The 24020-nt window shown below is 34.9% G+C and overlaps 1 protein-coding gene across 1 annotated transcript; it reads left to right on the top strand.

The window, feature by feature from the left end:
- Positions 1–549: 549 nt before the first annotated feature.
- snx2 (sorting nexin 2) lies at positions 550–23881 on the top strand. Its single transcript, XM_067394229.1, has 15 exons — positions 550–737; positions 1535–1631; positions 3473–3618; positions 3691–3760; positions 3928–3971; positions 4061–4202; positions 4286–4364; positions 6289–6364; positions 8175–8288; positions 9526–9619; positions 9876–10081; positions 10248–10391; positions 18076–18156; positions 18245–18316; positions 20641–23881. The coding sequence occupies exons 1-15, from the start codon at positions 636–638 to the stop codon at positions 20689–20691; spliced, it is 1518 nt and encodes a 505-aa protein (XP_067250330.1). The 5' UTR covers positions 550–635; the 3' UTR covers positions 20692–23881.
- Positions 23882–24020: the final 139 nt, after the last annotated feature.

The following is a 24020-nucleotide window of genomic DNA, read 5'->3' as shown; positions in this document are numbered from 1 at the left end:
ACAAGTCACATGTCATAATCATCACATAAAAACGTTGCAATGATGACATACTAAATCGGAATTATGACTTAAAAAGCAGAAATTGTGAATAAAAAAAAGTTATAATTAGTCCTTATTATGACATAAAAACTCATAATTCTGACATAAAACTCAAAATTATGACAAAAAGCCCTAATTCTGAAATAGAAAAGTATGAATTCTGACTTAAAAAGAACAAATTGTGACTAAAAAAGTTATAATTGTGAATTATAAGTGATATAAAAAGTAATAATTCTGACATAAAAGTCAAAATTATGACTAAAAGCCCTAATTCTGAAATAAATTGTCCGAATTCTGACTTAAAAAAATCATAATTTCGACTTTTTGTCATAATTAAAATATACAATTTAACCAAGCATTTTCTGTCTTTATTCAGCGTAAATGAACTTATATAAATGCACACAAGAACTGACGGAGCAGGAGCTCGTGCCCGAGTCGCGCGCTGATGCGCCAGTGTTGGAGACCCGCCCGTCCTGCGCTGCGAGGGCGGAGCATGAGCTGCATGAAGCGCTTCTGTCATGAGACTCAGTCACATGACTGGCTTCAGCACACACTCATTCTGTCGCTGAGACTTTATTCGCCTGTTATTGTTGAAGATGGCGGAGGAAAGAGAGCCTCCACCGCTGTCCGCCGCGTCACACACGGGCTCGACGGAGCCGGAGGACGGAGAGGATCTGTTCGTCAGCGCCGTGATGGAGGTGAGATTAAAGCCGCTCGCGATGAGCGCGTTCACGGCCTGCCGAGACGGATCGACACGCCCTTCTGCTCGCAGGCTCTAATCACAAATCAATGTTCATAATCAGCGAAACATCATCGGCGTATTTTCATCCGATTCTGACAGATTTCATTGAATTTCATTGACGAGTAGAGATGCTGAGCGCGCATGCGCAACACGGGCTCCTTCTGCACATCAACTCTGCGTCGCATGAGCGCAGAAGCTCGATATTATCAAAATAATCAGAATATAGAGATAAAGTCTGGTGTGTGTAAAGCTGCTGAAGTGATTTCTGACTCAAACTCACCGCCTTTAAAGATTGACATGTACAGACGCTTTAAAGTGCAATAAATAAATTGTATTTTGGATGTTTTCTTTCACTCAGTCTGAAAGAAAACATGTAATTGAAGCAAAAGTGAGCAATGCGTGAAAAACAGCATGCAAAAGAAGCTCATAAATGTAAATCTGTCATGTGATGTGCTGATTTGTACCTGATCAGCAGATTTTGAACAGGACAGGAAGCCCTTCCTTGGCACTTCCTGTGATTCCTGTCATGAGTTTGTCCTGTGAGCCGAACACGTTTATGACAGAACGCGTGTGAACATTAACTTTAATGAGCTGCTGAAGAGAAACCGTGTCCGTTCAAGACTTTAATTTATTAAAAAAAAAAAATCTGCGTTTTAAGTTTCTCTAGAACTTCTGAGGAAAGTTGAATGAGGAGCAAAAGAGAAAAAAATTTATTGCAAAGCTCACAATGATTGTGTTTGTTTTGTCTGTAAGGCCAGTCCGACACCTCCAGAAGACGTCAGCACCAGCTCGAACGGACCCAAACCAGAGCAGATCTTCCTGGACGAGGATCCGGACGACCTCTTCGCCGGTGTGTGATCGCCTGAACATCAGAACCGTCTCAGACGGTTACACCGACTCTCATTTACATATTCAGAATGTTGACCGTCAGGATTGGATCGTTTTGAGAACGCTCTGTTTCTATTGGCTCACCGTTTGACACATACACTTCCCTTTACTAGTGTGTGGTCACATTAAATTAATCAAAAGTGACATTTATAATGTTACGAACGACTCTATTTCAAATAAATGCTGTTATTTTGAACTTTCTATTCATCAAAGAATCCTGAGAAATAAAATGTCCAATGGTGTAAAGTAAGCAAGCTATTTGAAGACATGAAGACATTTAAATATGTAATTCTGATGATCAAAGATGAGTTTTAAGGGATAAAATGATCGACTAGACTAACATTCGCATAACCAAGAAACAACATTCAAGAATCTGGGCGTTCAGAAATAACGCTTTCAACTTAATATGAACGTTAGCAGAACGTTGCACATGTTTTAGTGTTCACATAGCAAGTGGCACAAAAATCGGTCACGTTTCGTCAAAGTTTTCATCAAAGAATCCTGAGAAATAAAATGTCAGTTTCCACAAACATATCACAGGAATAAATTACATTTTAACATATATTCACATAGAAAACAGATATTTTACATTACAAAAATATTTCAATTTTTTTAATCTCATAATTTTGACTGAATGAGTTAATATATCACAATTTTTGACTTTTTATTTCATAATTATGAGTTAATATTTCCTAATTTTGATTTATCTTTTCATTTTGACATTTTATTTCATAATTATGACTATGGAATAATTATGAGTTAATATATCATAATTTTGACTTTTATCTCATAATTATGACTATGGAATAATGATGATTTTTTTATCTCATAATTTTGACTAAATTAGTTAATATATCACAATTTTGTCTTTTTATCTCATTAATTTTGACTCATGATTATGAGTTAATATTTCATCATTTTGATTTGTATTTTCTTTGACATTTTATTTCATAATTATGACTGTAATAATTATGAGTTTTATTCTCATAATTTTGACTTTCAGAATTATGAGTTAATATATCATAATTTTGACTTTTATCTCATAATTATGACTATGGAATAATGATGATTTTTTTATCTCATAATTTTGACTAAATTAGTTAATATATCACAATTTTGTCTTTTTATCTCATTAATTTTGACTCATGATTATGAGTTAATATTTAATCATTTTGACTTATATTTTCTTTGACATTTTATTTCATAATTATGACCGTAATAATTATGATTTTTTATCATAATTTTGAGTAAATTAGTTCATATATCATAATTATGACTTTATGGAATAATAATGTTTTTAATCTCATAATTTTGACTTTTTATTTTATAATTATAAGTTAAGATATCATAATTTTTACTTATTATCTCAAATAATTTGACTTATCTTTTTATTTCATAATTACGACTTTACAAAATAATTATGATTTTTTTAATCTCATAATTTTGACTTTTTATTATATAATTATAATATAATTAATATATATATATATTATTTTTATTCCATAATTATAACTGTAATAACTATGATTTTTAATTAATAATTGTGACTTTAAAATTATGCCATATTCTTTTAAAGTTTGTGGTCAGTAGTAATACTTTTATTCATCAAGGACACATTTCAGCTCCAAATCCCCCACAGATCATTTATTATAGTTTGTCAAATTTGCCCCTATTTGGGTGTGAGCAAAAACACGCCGTATTTGTGTGTGTCCCTTTAAATGCAAATGAGCTGCTGCTCCCCGCCCCCTTTCCAGAAGAGGGCGGAGCTTTGATTTTGACGTTTGTGTTCTTCCTCTTCTCCAGAAGCGACAGAGGAAGTTTCGCTGGACAGTCCCGAGCGGCAGCCGATCCTGTCAGACGGTCCGTCGCCCGCCATCACTCCTGTGACGCCCACCGTCATGATCGCCCCCCGACTGGACGTGGGCGTGTTCGACCGGTCGCCGGACGAGGTGAGGCGCCGCAACTCTTCGTGTGTTTGTGTGATCTCACGACTGTCTCACAGCATCACTGTTCCTCTCTAGGATGAAGATGAAGAGGAAGGCAGGGACACGTTTGACATGCAGATATCGGTGTCGGACCCGGAGAAAGTTGGTAAGGAGCTCGAGCGTCCGCTGTGAAGTTTGTAGATGTGACAGTTTTTTCAATCTCATAATGTTGACTAAATTAGTTAATATATCATAATTTTGACTTTTTATCTCATAATTTTGACTTTTTATTTAATAATTTTGACTTGACTATTCGTGCGTTTGTTGTTCCAGGTGATGGCATGAACGCGTACATGGTCTATAAAGTGACGACCAAGGTGAGGAAGGCCTTTGGATTCTCGTCCTTGATGTTGTGGATCTTCTGGACGGAGCGTGTGACTCTTGTCCTCTGTGTTTGTGTCTGTAGACCAGCCTGTCCATATTCAACAGAGACGAGGTTTCCGTCAAGAGGCGCTTCAGTGATTTTCTGGGTTTGCACAGTAAATTAGCCTCCAAGTACCTGCACATCGGCTACATTGTGCCTCCTGCTCCAGAGAAAAGCATTGTGGGTAAGTGCAGTAGAGCCACGCACAGGTGATCACAGAAGTGTGTGATGGTTCAGATGCATGATGAGTTCATGTGTGTGATTCAGGAATGACGAAGGTCAAAGTGGGAAAGGAGGATCTGTCGTCGGTGGAGTTTGTAGAGAAAAGAAGATCTGCTTTGGAAAGGTACTTCAAAGAATTAATATATATTACAATAAATATTTTAATAGAATATTTTAATAAATTATAATGAATGAAAATAAATAAATAAATAAAAATTAAAAATCATTAAAGTTAATAAAAATAAATCTGCTTAAAAAATATTAAAATAAATGTTTTAATATAATATTTTTAATTAATAATTATTAAATGCAAAAAAGTCTGATTTGGAAAAGTACTTAAAGAGTTAATACATAAATATTTTAATATAATATTTTTAATGAATAATAATTAAATACATTTTAAAAAATAATTACAAAATCAATTAATATTAATGATAATTTAACAATTAATATTAATATTAATGGTATTTTAAATTAATAATAATTCATTTCATTTTTTTAAATAATTTAAAATCAATTAAAATTATTAAAAATAATTCTGATTCAGAAAGGTATTTCAAAGAATTAATACAAATATTACAATAAATATTTTAATAGAATATTTTAATTAATTATAATGAATGAAAATAAATACATTTTAAAAAATAATTAAAAATCATTAAAGTTAATAAAAATAAATCTGCTTTGGGAAGGTATTGGTATTATAAAGAATTAATAAAAAATATTAAAATAAATATTTTTAATTAATAATAATTAATTAAATTTAGAGAAATCTGCTTTGGAATGGTATTTAAAAAATATATAAATATTTTAATATAATATTTTTTAATGAATTAAACAAATTAAAAATCAATTAAATTAATAAAATATAAATTAATAAAAATAAATCTGCTTTGGAAAAGTATTTTTAAGAATTAATACATATTTTAGTGAATAATAATTAAATACATTTTAAAAAATAATTACAAAATCAATTCAAAACAAATTCATCTGCTTTGGAATGGTATTTCATTCATATATAAATACATAAATATTAAATATTTTAATATGATATTGTAAATTAATAATAATTCATTACATTTTTAGAAATAATTTAAAATCAATTAAAAATATTAAAAATAAATCTGCTTCGGAAAGGTATTTCAAAGAATTAATACATAAATATTACAAATTAATTAAATTTTAAAAAATAATTTAAAATCAATTAAAATTATTAAATAAATCTGCTTTGGAAATCTATTTCAAAGAATAAGAACATAAATATTAAAATAAATTAATATTTTTAATTAATAATAATTCATTAAATTAAATTAATGTAATAATTTAAATAAATAAATAAATAATAAAATACATTTGAAATAAATTATAATTAAATATAATCATTTGGATAATAGAATTATTAGAATTAAATATTTTTGTAAAAATTTAATTGAAAATCAGTTCAAATGTTTTAAAATGAAATGGAAGGTATTTCAAAGAATTAAATAAAAATGAAATTATATTAATAAATATTTTATTTAGAATATTTAACTAAAATAAATAAATTAAAAGTGTAATTAAAATATTTTAAAGAATTAATAAATATTAAAATATTTTCACAACATATTTTAAATGAATAACAATAAAAATGTTTTTTAAATGAATAATAATTAATTAAATATTAAAATAGCATCACGTTCAGTGCCTGCCTTCATGAATTCACAGATTGCAGTCGTTCAGTTCTAGCAGCGTGTGAATCTCTGCGCTCTTGGCTGAAGCTTCTTCCTGTGCGGTGAAAGATCACTCGTGTTCGGGTCTTTTGTGGCTAAAAGGTTGAGCAACAAGTATTAGATAAATAATTATGGTTGAGCTCAGGAGGTTTGCCGCTGTCCTGCCGTTCTTCACGCCGAGACACTCCTGGTTTTGCACAAACTGATGAATCGAATAAAAATTACAGTTCAGCAGGCGCTGACATTTCTGTGCCCTTTTTATCAGGCCGTTGAGTGACGTGAAGGTCAGCGGCTCGGTCAGCGCGTCTGTTAAAGAACTGATGCTGATGTGTGTTGCAGGTATCTGATGAGGACCGTCAAACACCCGGCGCTGCTCAAAGACCCCGACGTCCTGCAGTTCCTCGAGAGTTCAGAGGTACAGCCGCTCTCCTGTCCCCACTGAAGTTCTGCTTCTCCAGTCCTTTATTTTTCCTTCATTTGCAAAAAAATAAATTAAAAAAGTATATATCTGTAGTGCCTCACACAGAAAAATCACAAAAATATTTTAATAAGCAACGTTTCGGTCATTCGAACGGTAGAGAGAAAAGAAGATCTGGATTTGAAAGGTATTTTTAAAAAAATGGTATAATTAAAATAAATAACTAATTAAAATGAAATAAAATAAATACACCTGCTTTCGAAAGGTATTTCAAAGAATTAATAAATAAATAGAATATTTGTAATTAATAATAATTGATTTTAAAAAATGTAAAAATTATTTACATTTATAATATATAATTAAGTGAATTACAATATATTTTAATAAAATATATTATGAATAATATCCATATTATAAATAATAATTAATTCAAATATGTTAATCAAAAATAATTAAAATTAATAAAAATAAATCTGCATTTCAGAGAATTAATATTAAAGTATATTAGCAAAATATTTTTAATTAATAGTATTGAACTAAAATTAATAAATTAAATTAATTAAAATAAATCTGCTTTGGAAAGGTATTTCAAAGAATTGATTGAATAATAATTAATAATATAAAAAATTATTTAATTATAAAATAAATAAATATTACAATATATTTTATTAATTATTTTATACATTACAGTTTAAATAAGTAAATTTAAAATACTAAAAATTAATATAAATGAATCTACTTGGCAAATAAAAAAAAATTAATATTAAAAAATACTTTAGAAAAATATTTTTCATTCATAATATTGAATAATTTAATAAAATAAAATAAATGAAGCTGCTTTGGAAAAGGTTTTTAAAGAATTAATCTATACATATTACTATAAATATTTTAACTAAATATTTTTAATAATATTCAACAAATAAATAATTAAAATAATTAATTAATAAATCTGCTTTGAAAATGTATTTCAAAGAACTGATAATTGACAAATAATTAATGTATTAATAAAATAAATACATATTACAATATATTTTAATACATTTTATAAGTAAAATAAGTAAATAAAATAATAATAAAAATTAATAAAAATAAATCTGCTTGGGAAAAGTATTTCAAATAATAAATAAATATTTAAACATACTTTATCAAAATATTTTTAAGTCATAATATTGAACTAGATATAAATAAATTAAACCAATTAAAATAAATCTGCTTTTGGAAAAGTACTTCAAAGAATTAAAAAAAATAAGTATTAAAATAAACATTTGGTCAATTGACCTTTCTCACTAAAGTACGAGCACATTACGAATTCTCTTTATTCCATAATTCGAGGCGTGGTTATTATTATTATTATTATTATTATTATGATTATTATTAGCTGATTTTACTCTCTCTAAATGATGTTGTTGCTCTTTTATGTGTTCTGTACGGAAGGTCGATTGACCCAAACGTTGCTCAATAAAATGTTTCTGTGTTTTAGTGTGCAGGATTTATATTAGTCTCGTTCACGCTCTTCACAGGCCCATGAACGTCTCGGCAGAGAAACGTCTGTATTAAGTATGTATAATGGAGGACTCGAGCGATCGTAAAGGGCTGAACGCTCCGGCCCGATTGAAAGCTATTTTTGCCCGCCGGCCCTCTGAGAGTTTTCCAGGGTGAAACGTATTAAATTGGACCAGCATTGAAATGTATAGGACTGGAGAAAATCCCCGTCCGCCGCGGGGAGGAGAAACGCTCCCTGTGGGATCGGATCTGAGCCGCGGCCTGTTAACCGGTTTGTTTGCCCTTATTTGTCATTTTATCCCAGCTGCCGCGAGCGGTTAGCACACAGGCGCTGAGTGGGGCCGGAATATTGAGGATGGTAAACAAAGCGGCCGACGCTGTCAACAAAATGACAATCAAGATGAATGAATCGGATGCGGTAAGGGTCTGATTTTTGGACTTGAATAATGAGACGAATTAATGAGCTGCTCTGGCTTGAGTCCTGAGACGTGAGAGAGAGAGAGAGAGAGAGAGCGGGGTCAGGTCATGTGACACCTCTGTGCTCTTTATACACTGCACAGTTTAATACGTGTCCAGTGCAGTGTCCATCAGGCTTTCATGGAAATATATATATATATATATAATAAATATATATGTACAGCTTATACCAGGGCTTTTCAATCTAGGGTCTGGGAAAGAACTGTACAATAAAAATTAAAACTGTAATCAAATAAAGAAGACAATTTATTACAATAAAAATCATATAAATTTGATTTAAATAAATATATAATGAAAATATGAATTAATTTTTAAATTTAAATGAAATAAATACATAAATAAATTGTAATCAAATAAGAAAATGTGTTAAAATAAAATAATATAAATTGTATTTATATAAATACATTTTCTTATTTGATTACAATTTATTTAAATAAAAAATAACATTTTTAAATAAATAATTAAATATGGTTAAGTACATAAGAAAATGTATTAAAATAAAATAATGTAACTTTTATTTAAATAAATTGTAATCAAATAAGAAAATGGATTAAAATAAATTAATATAAAATTATTTTAAATAAATACTTAACTAAAATTGAATGCATAATAAAGTGTATTAAAATAAAATAATCTACATTTTTTGTAAATTGAAATAAGTTGTAATCAATTAGAAAATGTATTAAAAATAATAGAAAATTATTTTAAATAAATAAATTTGGATTAAATAAGTAATAAAATGTATTAAAATAAAATATACATTTTATTTAAACAAAAAAATTGTAATTAAAGTAAAATATGTAAATTTGATTTAAATAAATAAATAAAATAAATAAATAAATTTAAATCAAATAAGAACATATATTAAAATAATATACATTTGATTTAAATAAATAAATTGTAATCTAATAAGAATGTATTAAAATACAAATAATATAAATTTGATTAAAATATATAATTTAATACATCTTACAGTATAGTACTATAGTGAGTAGAAAAATGAGTGCTGTAACATAATAGAAACTAATTATTTTCAAATGTATTTTACACATTTATAATGTTAAAACTGAGTCTTTATAGCAGAATCTGTATATCAGTGTTTGAAATGTCAGGATGGGGGTCTTGAAAAGGCATAATTTCTCTTCTCTGACCTTGTGTTCGTGTGTTTCTGTATGAAGTGGTTTGAAGAGAAACAGCAGCAGTTCGAGAATCTCGACGTTCAGCTCCGAAAACTTCACGCGAGCGTCGAATCTCTGGTGTGTCACAGGAAGGGTGAGAGCTTCACTATACTACAATGTTTGTTTTTTAATGTTTTAATGAAATGTTTTCTGCATTTATTTAATCAAAAATACAGTAAAAAAATTGAAATATTTTTACTATTTAAATCAGCTGTTTTTATGTGAATATATAGTAAAGTGTAATTTATTCCTGTGATCAAAGCTGAATTTTCAGCATCATTACTCCAGTCTTCAGTGTCACATGATCCTTCAGAAATATGCAGCAGTGTGATTGTGTTCTCTGATCCCAGAGCTGTCCGTGAACACGGCGTCGTTTGCGAAAAGCGCGGCCATGCTGGGAAACTCGGAGGATCACACGGCGCTGTCGCGAGCTCTGTCCCAGCTGGCCGAGGTGGAGGAGAAGATCGACCAGCTGCACCAGGATCAGGTGTACGCCGACTTCTACCTGTTCTCAGAGCTGCTGGGAGATTATGTGCGGCTCCTGACCGCCGTCAAAGTGAGTCAACTTTCACAGATCGACTGAAAATACTGAAACATAAATTAATAACACGTGATTCACTGCATCACATTATAGTTCAGAGTCGAGGGCTTCGTGGCGCTGCGGCGTCTGGTTTGTACCTCAGTGAGCGCTGCTGGTCATGTGACGTGTCATGTGTCTACAGGGCGTGTTCGACCAGCGAATGAAAACGTGGGGCAAATGGCAGGACGCGCAGATGATGCTGCAGAGGAAGAGAGAGGCCGAAGCCAAACTACAGTACGCCAACAAACCCGACAAACTCCAGCAGGCCAAAGACGAGATCAAGGAGGTACAAAACCTGCAGATTCTGAATGATTGACATGATGATGTGATGAGCTCATGTAGAGACGCGTCCCAATTCACGCACTTATACACTATTCTGACATTTGCAGTGATGCAGCACTAGTTCAGAAAACTATCGGCAGATGCACTCAAACTCGCGGCTCTTCACCGCAAAAATAAAAAAAGTAAATAAATAAAAAGAAAAGAAAAGAAAAGAAAAAACACACAAACTCACAGCTCTTCACCGCAACCCGCCAAAATAAAAGTTCCGAAAACTATCGGCAGACACACTCAAACTCTCGGCTCTTCACCGCAACCCGCCAAAATAAAAGTAAAAAAAAAAACACTCAAACTCGCGGCTCTTCACCGCAACCCGCCAAAATAAAAGTAAAAAAAAAACACTCAAACTCGCGGCTCTTCACCACAACCCGCCAAAATAAAAGTTAAAAAACACACAAATTTGCGGCTCTTCACCGCAAACCGCCAAAATAAAAGTTCCGAAAACTATCGGCAGATACACACACAAACTCACAGCTCTTCACCGCAACCCGCCAAAATAAAAGTTAAAAAACATACAAATTCGCGGCTCTTCACCACAACTCGCCAAAATAAAAGTAAAAAAAAAAACACTCAAACTCGCGGCTCTTCACCACAACCCGCCAAAATAAAAGTTAAAAAACACACAAATTTGCGGCTCTTCACCGCAAACCGCCAAAATAAAAGTTCCGAAAACTATCGGCAGATACACACACAAACTCACAGCTCTTCACCGCAACCCGCCAAAATAAAAGTTAAAAAACACACAAATTCGCGGCTCTTCACCACAACTCGCCAAAATAAAAGTTCCGAAAACTATCGGCAGATACACTCAAACTCACGGCTCTTCAGCGCAACCCGCCAAAATAAAAGTAAAAAAAAAAACACTCAAACTCGCGGCTCTACACCGCAACCCGCCAAAATAAAAGTTCAGAAAACTATCGGCAGATACACTCAAACTCACGGCTCTTCACCGCAACTCACCAAAATAAAAGTAAAAAAAACTATAAACAGATACACACACATATTCGCGGCTCTTCACTGCAACTCGCCAAAATAAAAGTTCAGAAAAATATAGGCAGATACACTCAAACTCACGGCTCTTCACCGCAACTCGCCAAAATAAAAGTTCAGAAAAATATAGGCAGATACACTCAAACTCACGGCTCTTCACCGCAACTCGCCAAAATAAAAGTTCAGAAAACTATCAGCAGATACACACACAAACTCACGGATCTTCACCGCAGCCGCCACAATAAAAGTTCAGAAAACTATAGGCAGATACACTCAAAATCACGGCTCTTCACCGCAGCCGCCAAAATAAAAGTTCAGAAAACTATAGGCAGATACACTCAAAATCACGGCTCTTCACCGCAACTCGCAAAAATAAAAGTTAAAAAACACACAAATTTGCGGCCCTTCATTGCAAACCGCCAAAATAAAAGTTCCGAAAACTATAGGCAGATACACACACAAACTCACGGCTCTTCACCACATCCCTCCAAAATAAAAGTAAAAAAAAACACAAAAACTCGCGGCTCTTCACCGCAACACGCCAAAATAAAAGTTAAGAAAACTATCGGCAGATACACTCAAACTCACGGCTCTTCACCACATCCCTCCAAAATAAAAGTAAAAAAAAAAACACACAAACTCGCGGCTCTTCACCGCAACCCGCCAAAATAAAAGTAAAAAAAAACATACAAACTCACTGATCTTCACCGCAACCCGCCAAAATAAAAATTAAAAAAACTATAAACAGATACACTCAAACTCACGGCTCTTCAACGCAAAAATAAAAAAAGTAAATAAATAAAAAGAAAAGAAAAAAAAAAACATACAAACTTGCGGCTCTTCACCGCAACCCGCCAAAATAAAAGTTAAAAAAAACACACAAACTCGCGGCTCTACACCACAACCCGCCAAAATAAAAGTTCAGAAAACTATCGGCAGATGCACTCAAACTCACGGCTCTTCACCGCAACTCACCAAAATAAAAGTAAAAAAAACTATAAACAGATACACACACAAACTCACGGCTCTTCACCGCAATCCGCCAAAATAAAAGTAAAAAAAACTATAAACAGATACACACACAAATTCGCGGCTCTTCACTGCAACTCGCCAAAATAAAAGTTCAGAAAACTATCGGCAGATACACTCAAACTCACGGCTCTTCACCGCAATCCGCCAAAATAAAAGTAAAAAAAAACATACAAATTCGCGGCTCTTCATCGCAACCCGCCAAAATAAAAGTAAAAAAAAACATACAAATTCGCGGCTCTTCACCGCAACCCGCCAAAATAAAAGTTCAGAAAACTATCAACAGATACACACACAAATTCACGGATCTTCACTGCAACTCGCCAAAATAAAAGTTAAGAAAACTATCGGCAGATACACTCAAACTCACGGCTCTTCACCGCAATCCGCCAAAATAAAAGTAAAAAAAAACATACAAATTCGCGGCTCTTCATCGCAACCCGCCAAAATAAAAGTAAAAAAAAACATACAAATTCGCGGCTCTTCACCGCAACCCGCCAAAATAAAAGTAAAAAAAACTATAAACAGATACACACACATATTCGCGGCTCTTCACTGCAACTCGCCAAAATAAAAGTTCAGAAAAATATAGCCAGATACACACAAAAACACTGCTATTCACCGAAACTCACCAAAATAAAAGTTCAGAAAACTATAGGCAGATACTTTCAAAATCACGGCTATTCACCGCAGCCGCCAAAATAAAAGTTCAGAAAACTATAGGCAGATACACTCAAAATCACGGCTCTTCACCGCAACTCGCAAAAATAAAAGTTAAAAAACACACAAATTTGCGGCCCTTCATTGCAAACCGCCAAAATAAAAGTTCCAAAAACTATAGGCAGATACACACACAAACTCACGGCTCTTCACCACATCCCTCCAAAATAAAAGTAAAAAAAAACACAAAAACTCGCGGCTCTTCACCGCAACACGCCAAAATAAAAGTTAAGAAAACTATCGGCAGATACACTCAAACTCACGGCTCTTCACCACATCCCTCCAAAATAAAAGTAAAAAAAAAAACACACAAACTCGCGGCTCTTCACCGCAACCCGCCAAAATAAAAGTAAAAAAAAACATACAAACTCACTGATCTTCACCGCAACCCGCCAAAATAAAAATTAAAAAAACTATAAACAGATACACTCAAACTCACGGCTCTTCAACGCAAAAATAAAAAAAGTAAATAAATAAAAAGAAAAGAAAAAAAAAAACATACAAACTTGCGGCTCTTCACCGCAACCCGCCAAAATAAAAGTTAAAAAAAACACACAAACTCGCGGCTCTACACCACAACCCGCCAAAATAAAAGTTCAGAAAACTATCGGCAGATGCACTCAAACTCACGGCTCTTCACCGCAACTCACCAAAATAAAAGTAAAAAAAACTATAAACAGATACACACACAAACTCACGGCTCTTCACCGCAATCCGCCAAAATAAAAGTAAAAAAAACTATAAACAGATACACACACAAATTCGCGGCTCTTCACTGCAACTCGCCAAAATAAAAGTTCCGAAAACTATCGGCAGATACACTCAAACTCACGGCTCTTCACCGCAATCCGCCAAAATAAAAGTAAAAAAAAACATACAAATTCGCGGCTCTTCATCGCAACCCGCCAAAATAAAAGTAAAAAAAAACATACAAATTCGCGGCTCTTCACCGCAACCCGCCAAAATAAAAGTAAAAAAAACTATAAACAGATACACACACAAATTCGCGGCTCTTCACTGCAACTCGCCAAAATAAAAGTTCCGAAAACTATCGGCAGATACACTCAAACTCACGGCTCTTCACCGCAATCCGCCAAAATAAAAGTAAAAAAAAACATACAAATTCGCGGCTCTTCATCGCAACCCGCCAAAATAAAAGTAAAAAAAAACATACAAATTCGCGGCTCTTCACCGCAACCCGCCAAAATAAAAGTAAAAAAAACTATAAACAGATACACACACATATTCGCGGCTCTTCACTGCAACTCGCCAAAATAAAAGTTCAGAAAAATATAGGCAGATACACTCAAACTCACGGCTCTTCACCGCAACTCGCCAAAATAAAAGTTCAGAAAACTATAGGCAGATACTTTCAAAATCACGGCTATTCACCGCAGCCGCCAAAATAAAAGTTCAGAAAACTATAGGCAGATACACTCAAAATCACGGCTCTTCACCGCAACTCGCAAAAATAAAAGTTAAAAAACACACAAATTTGCGGCCCTTCATTGCAAACCGCCAAAATAAAAGTTCCGAAAACTATAGGCAGATACACACACAAACTCACGGCTCTTCACCACATCCCTCCAAAATAAAAGTAAAAAAAAACACAAAAACTCGCGGCTCTTCACCGCAACACGCCAAAATAAAAGTAAAAAAAACTATAAACAGATACACACACAAACTCACGGCTCTTCACCGCAATCCGCCAAAATAAAAGTAAAAAAAACTATAAACAGATACACACACAAATTCGCGGCTCTTCACTGCAACTCGCCAAAATAAAAGTTCCGAAAACTATCGGCAGATACACTCAAACTCACGGCTCTTCACCGCAATCCGCCAAAATAAAAGTAAAAAAAAACATACAAATTCGCGGCTCTTCATCGCAACCCGCCAAAATAAAAGTAAAAAAAAACATACAAATTCGCGGCTCTTCACCGCAACCCGCCAAAATAAAAGTAAAAAAAACTATAAACAGATACACACACATATTCGCGGCTCTTCACTGCAACTCGCCAAAATAAAAGTTCAGAAAAATATAGGCAGATACACTCAAACTCACGGCTCTTCACCGCAACTCGCCAAAATAAAAGTTCAGAAAACTATAGGCAGATACACTCAAAATCACAGCTCTTCACCGCAGCCGCCAAAATAAAAGTTCAGAAAACTATAGGCAGATACACTCAAAATCACGGCTCTTCACCGCAACTCGCAAAAATAAAAGTTAAAAAACACACAAATTTGCGGCCCTTCATTGCAAACCGCCAAAATAAAAGTTCCGAAAACTATAGGCAGATACATACACAAACTCACGGCTCTTCACCACATCCCTCCAAAATAAAAGTAAAAAAAAACACAAAAACTCGCGGCTCTTCACCGCAACACGCCAAAATAAAAGTTAAGAAAACTATCGGCAGATACACTCAAACTCACGGCTCTTCACCACATCCCTCCAAAATAAAAGTAAAAAAAAACCACACAAACTCGCGGCTCTTCACCGCAACCCGCCAAAATAAAAGTAAAAAAAAACATACAAACTCACTGATCTTCACCGCAACCCGCCAAAATAAAAATTAAAAAAACTATAAACAGATACACTCAAACTCACGGCTCTTCAACGCAAAAATAAAAAAAGTAAATAAATAAAAAGAAAAGAAAAGAAAAAAAAAAACATACAAACTTGCGGCTCTTCACCGCAACCCGCCAAAATAAAAGTTCCGAAAACTATCGGCAGATACACTCAAACTCACAGCTCTTCACCGCAACCCGCCAAAATAAAAGTTAAAAAACACACAAACTCGCGGCTCTACACCACAACCCGCCAAAATAAAAGTTCAGAAAACTATCGGCAGATACACACACAAACTCACAGCTCTTCACCGCAATCCGCCAAAAGAAAAGTTAAAAAAAACACACAAACTCGCGGCTCTACACCACAACCCGCCAAAATAAAAGTTCAGAAAACTATCGGCAGATACACACACAAACTCACAGCTCTTCACCGCAATCCGCCAAAATAAAAGTAAAAAAAAAAAACATACAAATTCGCGGCTCTTCACCACAACCCGCCAAAATAAAAATTCAGAAAACTATCGGCGGATACACTCAAACTCGAGGCTCTTCACCGCAACCCGCCAAAATAAAAGTAAAAAAAAAACACACAAGCTCGCGGCTCTACACCACAACCCGCCAAAATAAAAGTTCAGAAAACTATCGGCAGATACACTCAAACTCACGGCTCTTCACCGCAACTCACCAAAATAAAAGTTCAGAAAACTATCGGCAGATGCACTCAAACTCGCAGCTCTTCACCGCAACCCGCCAAAATAAAAGTTCCGAAAACTATCGGCAGATACACACACAAACTCACGGCTCTTCACCGCAACTCACCAAAATAAAAGTTCAGAAAACTATCGGCAGATGCACTCAAACTCGCAGCTCTTCACCGCAACTCACCAAAATAAAAGTTCAGAAAACTATCGGCAGATGCACTCAAACTCGCAGCTCTTCACCGCAACCCGCCAAAATAAAAGTTCCGAAAACTATCGGCAGATACACACACAAACTCACGGCTCTTCACCGCAACTTGCCAAAATAAAACTCTGGCTTAACTTGAAGAAATTGTGACAGATATATATATTACTTTTGTACAGTACAATGTACCTCTCTAAGCAATAACAATAATAATAATAAATTATTTATAATTAAAATAATATCATTCAACCAAGATATTTTTCAACAAGTTCTGTTGAACAGCACCTTATTTGACAAATAAAAATACAATCTTTTGTTGTAAATTTGATTACATTTTTAAATTAGATTTTTAAATTGTTAGTTTTATAAATTAACTTCATTAGACACCACTTTTAATGATAAATTAATTTAATGGCTTGTAGTTTTTTTCAGTCAGATTCATTTAAATTTATTAAATTAATTAAAAAGTCTAATATTCACAAAGTTTTGCATAACTTTTTTTTTTTTAATAAGTTGGAAAAAAGTAATTTTCAGGTTTCGTTTTTCCTATTGTCGTTTCAGGCATTTTATAGAATAAACAGTGCGATTAGTGCGTTCTGAAAATTCCAACAAGAAAAAGTGCACTGGATGATGCACTTAATTAACCGAAAAAAAAAAAAAAGTGTGGAATGTCGCAGCTTTAATTACTTAGCCAAAGTGCAAAGTTAATCCAATGCTGGATGACATAATAACCTTTTAAACCTCCTACACTAGCTGGTTGACTACATAGTGCATAATGCGTCATTTGGGACACAGCTTGAGTTTGTGAGCAGCGCTGGGGATGATGGGAATTATCCAGCATGTTTATTTCCCTTCCCTCCCTTCGGTTCATTCATATCTCTACAGCTGCAAGAGTTCATGACAGTTATTGATTCTTTTAAGCACGAAACATTTTCAGCCTCTTTAATTTCTGCATTTTCCCCGTCACGCCCCACAAAGGAGATCGAGGAGGTAGGACCGTCGCTTTGATTTTATTTGCTGTCTTCATCATCATGCTCTTTTACACTCTTCATGTCACTTATATTTGCATTATGCAGATCAAAGCATAATTATGGATTCATCAGACACACTAAAGCGTCTTTAATCTCTCACATTAACAGCTTAGTAGTATTTTTACTGTACATTGGTTGATGTCTTGTGTTGTTTATTTGTAGTTGTTAATGCAGGATTCATCGCTCTCATCCCATAAATGACAATCATACGCTCACTAGACCTTCTGACCTGACGTGACTTTGTTTATTCTGCTTGAGACAGACAGTTTTTCAGCACTTTTTGTTCGACATACACATACACTGAAGTCATAAAGCGTCTCTTGTGTCTGCCTGTGTGTGTGTGTGTGTGTGTGTGTGTGTGTGTGTGTGTGTGTGTGTGTTTAGTGGGAAGGTAAAGTGCAGCAGGGTGAAAGAGATTTTGAGCAGATCTCAAAAAACATCCGGCGAGAAGTTGGACGATTCGAGGTGAGTTCAGCTGTCAAGCGTGTGTTTGCTCTCGCTGTTAAAATGAAGCGCTTGTTTCTCTGACTCGAGTGTCTTTTTCTCTTCACAGAAAGACAGAGTGAAGGATTTCAAAGTCGTCATCGTTAAATATCTGGAGTCACTAGTTCACACACAACAGCAGGTGTGTGTTTAACCCTTGTGCTGAGCTGGAAATCCCTTTTAAACTGCTTATAAATCTCTGGTTATGCTGTATTATTACCAAATACTGGATTCAATCTTTTTATAAACTCGTCCTCTTTCAATTAGCACAGGTTTTGTGTTTGTTTTTGGATCTGATTGATCGTAAGCCTCATTGATCTTATCTGAGCTCATGCTCCTCAGTGTTTTTAAGGTGAGTAAGCGTGAATAAAGTTTTTTCACTCAGAAACTGAGGAGCATGAGCTCAGATCAATGAGGCTTACGTTCAATCAGATCCAAAAACAAACACAAAACCTGTGATAAATGAACGAATGAGTCAGAGTCAGTAAGTTTTGGTCAATTGCAATAACATCAACCTCATTCTTACACTGTGTCCTAACCAGATGTGACGCGACACGCAGTAAAAGGAGTCTTTTAAATGATAATCAATTTTTTTGTCCTAACCAGCCGTGATGATTTGATTTTAGAAATGCACAATGGATAATTCACCTCAGATCTTGAAAATAAATTAAAGGAAACAAGAGCAAACAAGTGTATTCAGTGACAAAGATTCTTTCAGCCACTCAGTATGTATTTTTAACAATCTTAAAATTGTGTAATATTCATGAATTTGTTTATGTACTTTTCTATTTGGTTGTGAGTGCAGTGTGCTTTACAGAGAGACTCCGCCCACGCGCTCTTCTGATTGGCTGTGATTTTGCATCGTTTTGTTTGCGAGTGCAGTGCGCTTGCAGAGAGACTCCGCCCATGCGCTCTTCTGATTGGCTGTGATTTTGCATCGTTTTGTTTGCGAGTGCAGTGCAGAGAGACTCCGCCCACACGCTCTTCTGATTGGCTGTGATTTTGCATTGGTTTGGTTGCGAGTGCAGTGCGCTTGCAGAGAGACTCCGCCCACACGCTCTTCTGATTGGCTGTGATTTTGCATTGGTTTGGTTGTGAGTGTAGTGTGCTTGCAGAGAGACTCCGCCCATGCGCTCTTCTGATTGGCTGTGATTTTGCATCGGTTTGGTTGCGAGTGCAGTGCGTTTGCAGAGAGACTCCGCCCACACTCTTCTGATTGGCTGTGATTTTGCATCGTTTTGTTTGCGAGTGCAGTGCAGAGAGACTCCGCCCACACGCTCTTCTGATTGGCTGTGATTTTGTATCGGTTTGGTTGCGAGTGCAGTGCGCTTGCAGAGAGACTCCGCCCACACTCTTCTGATTGGCTGTGATTTTGCATCGTTTTGTTTGCGAGTGCAGTGCAGAGAGACTCCGCCCACACGCTCTTCTGATTGGCTGTGATTTTGTATCGGTTTGGTTGCGAGTGCAGTGCGTTTGCAGAGAGACTCCGCCCACACTCTTCTGATTGGCTGTGATTTTGCATCGTTTTGTTTGCGAGTGCAGTGCGCTTGCAGAGAGACTCCGCCCATGCGCTCTTCTGATTGGCTGTGATTTTGCATCGGTTTGGTTGCGAGTGCAGTGCGTTTGCAGAGAGACTCCGCCCACACTCTTCTGATTGGCTGTGATTTTGCATCGTTTTGTTTGCGAGTGCAGTGCAGAGAGACTCCGCCCACACGCTCTTCTGATTGGCTGTGATTTTGTATCGGTTTGGTTGCGAGTGCAGTGCGCTTGCAGAGAGACTCCGCCCACACTCTTCTGATTGGCTGTGATTTTGCATCGTTTTGTTTGCGAGTGCAGTGCAGAGAGACTCCGCCCACACGCTCTTCTGATTGGCTGTGATTTTGTATCGGTTTGGTTGCGAGTGCAGTGCGCTTGCAGAGAGACTCCGCCCACACGCTCTTCTGATTGGCTGTGATTGATTTTGCATCGTTTTGTTTGCGAGTGCAGTGCGCTTGCAGAGAGACTCCGCCCACACGCTCTTCTGATTGGCTGTGATTGATTTTGCATCGTTTTGTTTGCGAGTGCAGTGCGCTTGCAGAGAGACTCCGCCCACACGCTCTTCTGATTGGCTGTGATTTTTGATTGAATTGGTTGCAAGTGCAGTGCGCTGCAGAGAGACTCCGCCCACACGCTCTTCTGATTGGCTGTGATTTAAAAAAACATTTTTTTTTATTTACAATTTTTTTGTATATAATAGTCACGTTGCGTCTTATCACATCACAGCTGGTAAAGACACAGTGTTAGAAAAAGGTTCAGTGTGGTTCTATATAGATATAGAGGGTTCTTGACTCAATTTTAAAGAACTTTTTATATTTGTCCAGAAGGTTCTATATAAGAAGAAATGTCTTAAATGATTGTAATAAGAACCGTGTTCTCCTGACATCATGGAAAAGTTCATGTCGTGTTTCTTTTGTCTCTGTTTTTCAGCTAATAAAGTATTGGGAGGCGTTCTTACCTGAAGCCAAAGCGATCGCATAATCGGACGACCCTCAGCTCATCATCTTTCTTTATTCTCCAGTATGATCATGCAAGAAAAGGCTGCACAGACTTAATTAAACTCTAATGATAGCACTACAATAATAAAAAAGCATCTGAATCTCTTCATACTTTGTACCTGTTTGGTGTCTGAAGATCACCGCTGTCGTTTCTTCACTCAGATGATCCGGAGGTCATGCGCTCTTTCATCGCTGATATCGTTCAGATCAAAGCTCGTTGATCTCAGATTGAATGTGGCATTAGGCAATGATCCGGCAGGGGAAGGCCTTCTGTTTTCTGTTCTCTTTTGTCTCGTATGTACAGAATGAAGCATTATTCTCTCAATCAGTATTTAACAGTATCAATAATAATCGATGAGGCTTTGAGCAGCTCGTGCGCTCTGGACTCTGCTACTCGCGTCGACGTATATACATATGTATATTTTTTTATTTTGCTTTGTAGCCTGAAATTTTTGAACGTTTCAGTTGATTCATTGTTCTAACAGATTTTTTAATCACAAGTATTTTTTACTCTACATTCCTGTGCAACAATATCTGAACCTTAATAAAGGAATGAATCAGTATCAGAACTCGACTTCATGTTTTTGGCTTCTAGTTGAATGAGTGAATATTCGTTTTTCTAGTTCTTTAAGATGTCTTTTTCCTATGAAAGCTTGTTTCTTTCACGGAATAAAAAAATAAACATGGTAATTGTGAATTTTTATCTCACAATTCAGGCTTTTTTCTCGCAGTTGAGAGTTTATATCTTGCAATTTTTACTCTTTTCTTGCAATTGTGAGTATATCTCGCAATACCGTTTTTTTTTTTCTCTAAATTATGAGTTTATATCTCACAATTTAGACCTTTTTTTGAGTATATCTCGCAATACCGTTTTTTTTTCACTCAATTATAGGTTTATATCTCACAACTCATGCTTTTTCTCGCAATTGCGAGTTTATATCTCGCAATTCATGCTTTTTCTCGCAATTTTGAGTTTATGTCTTAATTTAGACCTTTTTCTCACAATTTAGAGTTTATATATCGCAATCCCGACTTTTTTCACTCAATTACGAGTTTATACCTTAAAACTCATGCTTTTTCTTACTATTGTGAGTTTATATATCGCAATTTTGACTCTTTTCTCGCAATTCTGAGTTTATATCTCACATTTTAGTCTTTTTCTTGTAATTGCGAGTTTATACCTCTCTATATTCTGCCTTTTTCTCGTAATTGTTAGTTTATATCTCACAATTCCAACTTTTTTCTCGCAATTGCAAGTTTTTGTCTCACAATTTAGACATTTTTCTCGTAATTGCGAATTTATGAGTTTATATCTTGCAATTTAAATCTTTTTCTCGCAATTTCGAGTTTATACCACAATTTAGACTTTTTTCTTGCAATTGAGAATTTATATCTCGCAATTCAGGTTTTTTCTCACAATTGTGAGTTTATATCTCACAATTCCAACTTTTTTCTCGCAATTTCGAGTTTATACCATAATTTAGACCTTTTTCTCGCAATTGAGAGTTTATATCTCGCAATTCTAACTTTTTTCTTGCAATTGAGAATTTATATCTCACAATTCAGGTTTTTTATTGCAATTGTGAGTTTATATCTCACAATCCTGACTTTTTTCACTCAATTACGAGTTTATATCTCACAACTCATGCTTTTTCTCACAATTGTGAGTTTATATCTTACAATTTAGACCTTTTTTCTCGCAATTTCAAGTTTATATCTCACAATTCAGCCATTTTTCTCCCAATTGTGAGTTTATATATTGCAATCCCTACTTTTTTCACTCAATTACGAGTTTATATCTCACAACCCATGCTTTTTCTCGCAATTGTGAGTTTATATCACCCAATTTTTATTCTTTTTTCGCAATTACAAGTTTATATCTCACAACTCATGCTTTTTCTCGCAATTGTGAGTTTATATATCACAACTCATGCTTTTTCTCGCAATTGTGAGTTTATATCACCCAATTTTGATTCTTTTCTCGCAATTAAGAGTTTATATCTCGCAATTCCAAGTTTATATCTCACAATTTAGTCTTTTTCTCATTTTTGTATTCCGTGGCGGAAACAAGCTTCCATATTACTCCTGTAAAAACAAGCCATTGGAGAAGTCTTGGTGATCTGTAGGGAATCCAGGAGACGGTGTGTGAATGTACTTTAGGTTTGTAGTTTTACTGCACAGCAGGTTCTTTGGTTCCAGCTAAACATGAACTTCTTGATCTCTTTCAGAAAGAGAAGAGCTTGTTTCTTGAGAAATGTTCATTTAGTCTCTACTTTTTCAGAAGGAGCAGAAGCAGCAGTCTATCTTGTGAATTGTCTTCAGGATGTGACATCGCTGCTTAAACTCACTTAAACAGAGAAATAAAAGAAACAGTGTTCTTGACAGGCCCGCCGAGCATTTCAGCGCTCTGCATATACGTCAAAAACCTCAGCGCACGTCCTCGGCTCGCCCGTCATATCGGCAAGCTGTCATAGCGGCGTCGCATTATGTGCTGCATCTTTGAGGAAGATCATTATGAAGGCTGTCTGTGTCCGTCTGTAGGGCAGATCCATTACTCATCTGAATGTCTGATGCTTTTACCTGCAGGTGTTTCTGATAGTGGAGGTGAGTGTCTGTCTGTCTCTGGGTGATTTCCACCCAAATATGGGAGCAAAAAACATTTTGCATACAGAAAATGAATCCTATTTTTAGGATTATTAAGGGTTGTTGCACATTGACATGGTTTTCTTGGTCCTAAAGCATATTTTCCCACCAATTTAACATGTTTATGTAATGCTTGAGAAAGTGGAAGGTAAATATATATTCAGCTTTCTGTCTATGATGAATGAGCATGTCAAAAAATTGGACCATAATTTACTATCTTTATTTTTTGCAGTTCTCATTCTCATTTTTATAACTGTGAAATAGTCGTTTTACTGTCAAATTGCTGTAATAAAATGTTTTCACAGTTACATTTGCATAAGGCCAGTATAACAAATACTACTGTAATGTATTACAAATAATAAATAAATCATAGTAATGAGAATGTTTTTATTTCTGCATTACAGTAATATTTTTGTGGTTGAAGTGTCCTTAACTTGATCTATTTTCATTATGAAAATAGATTAAAAAAAATTGATTGTAAAGTGAAATATGCAGGATATGTTCTGAATTTCACTGCTGTTGGTCCACAATATGTAAATCATAAATGATTATGAGAAAAGTTGAAATTGACATATAAAGTCTTTATTAGATGAAAATTCAAAATTGACATACTGTGGCATACTATCATTGCTTTGACTTAAAAAAGTAATAATTATGACACGAAATTGT

Source organism: Chanodichthys erythropterus, chromosome 9, assembly GCF_024489055.1.
Source record: "Chanodichthys erythropterus isolate Z2021 chromosome 9, ASM2448905v1, whole genome shotgun sequence".
In the NCBI taxonomy this organism is placed as follows: Eukaryota; Metazoa; Chordata; class Actinopteri; order Cypriniformes; family Xenocyprididae; genus Chanodichthys; species Chanodichthys erythropterus.
Note: the sequence above shows the minus strand (reverse complement) of the source record. Positions and strands in the feature narration are given on the sequence as shown.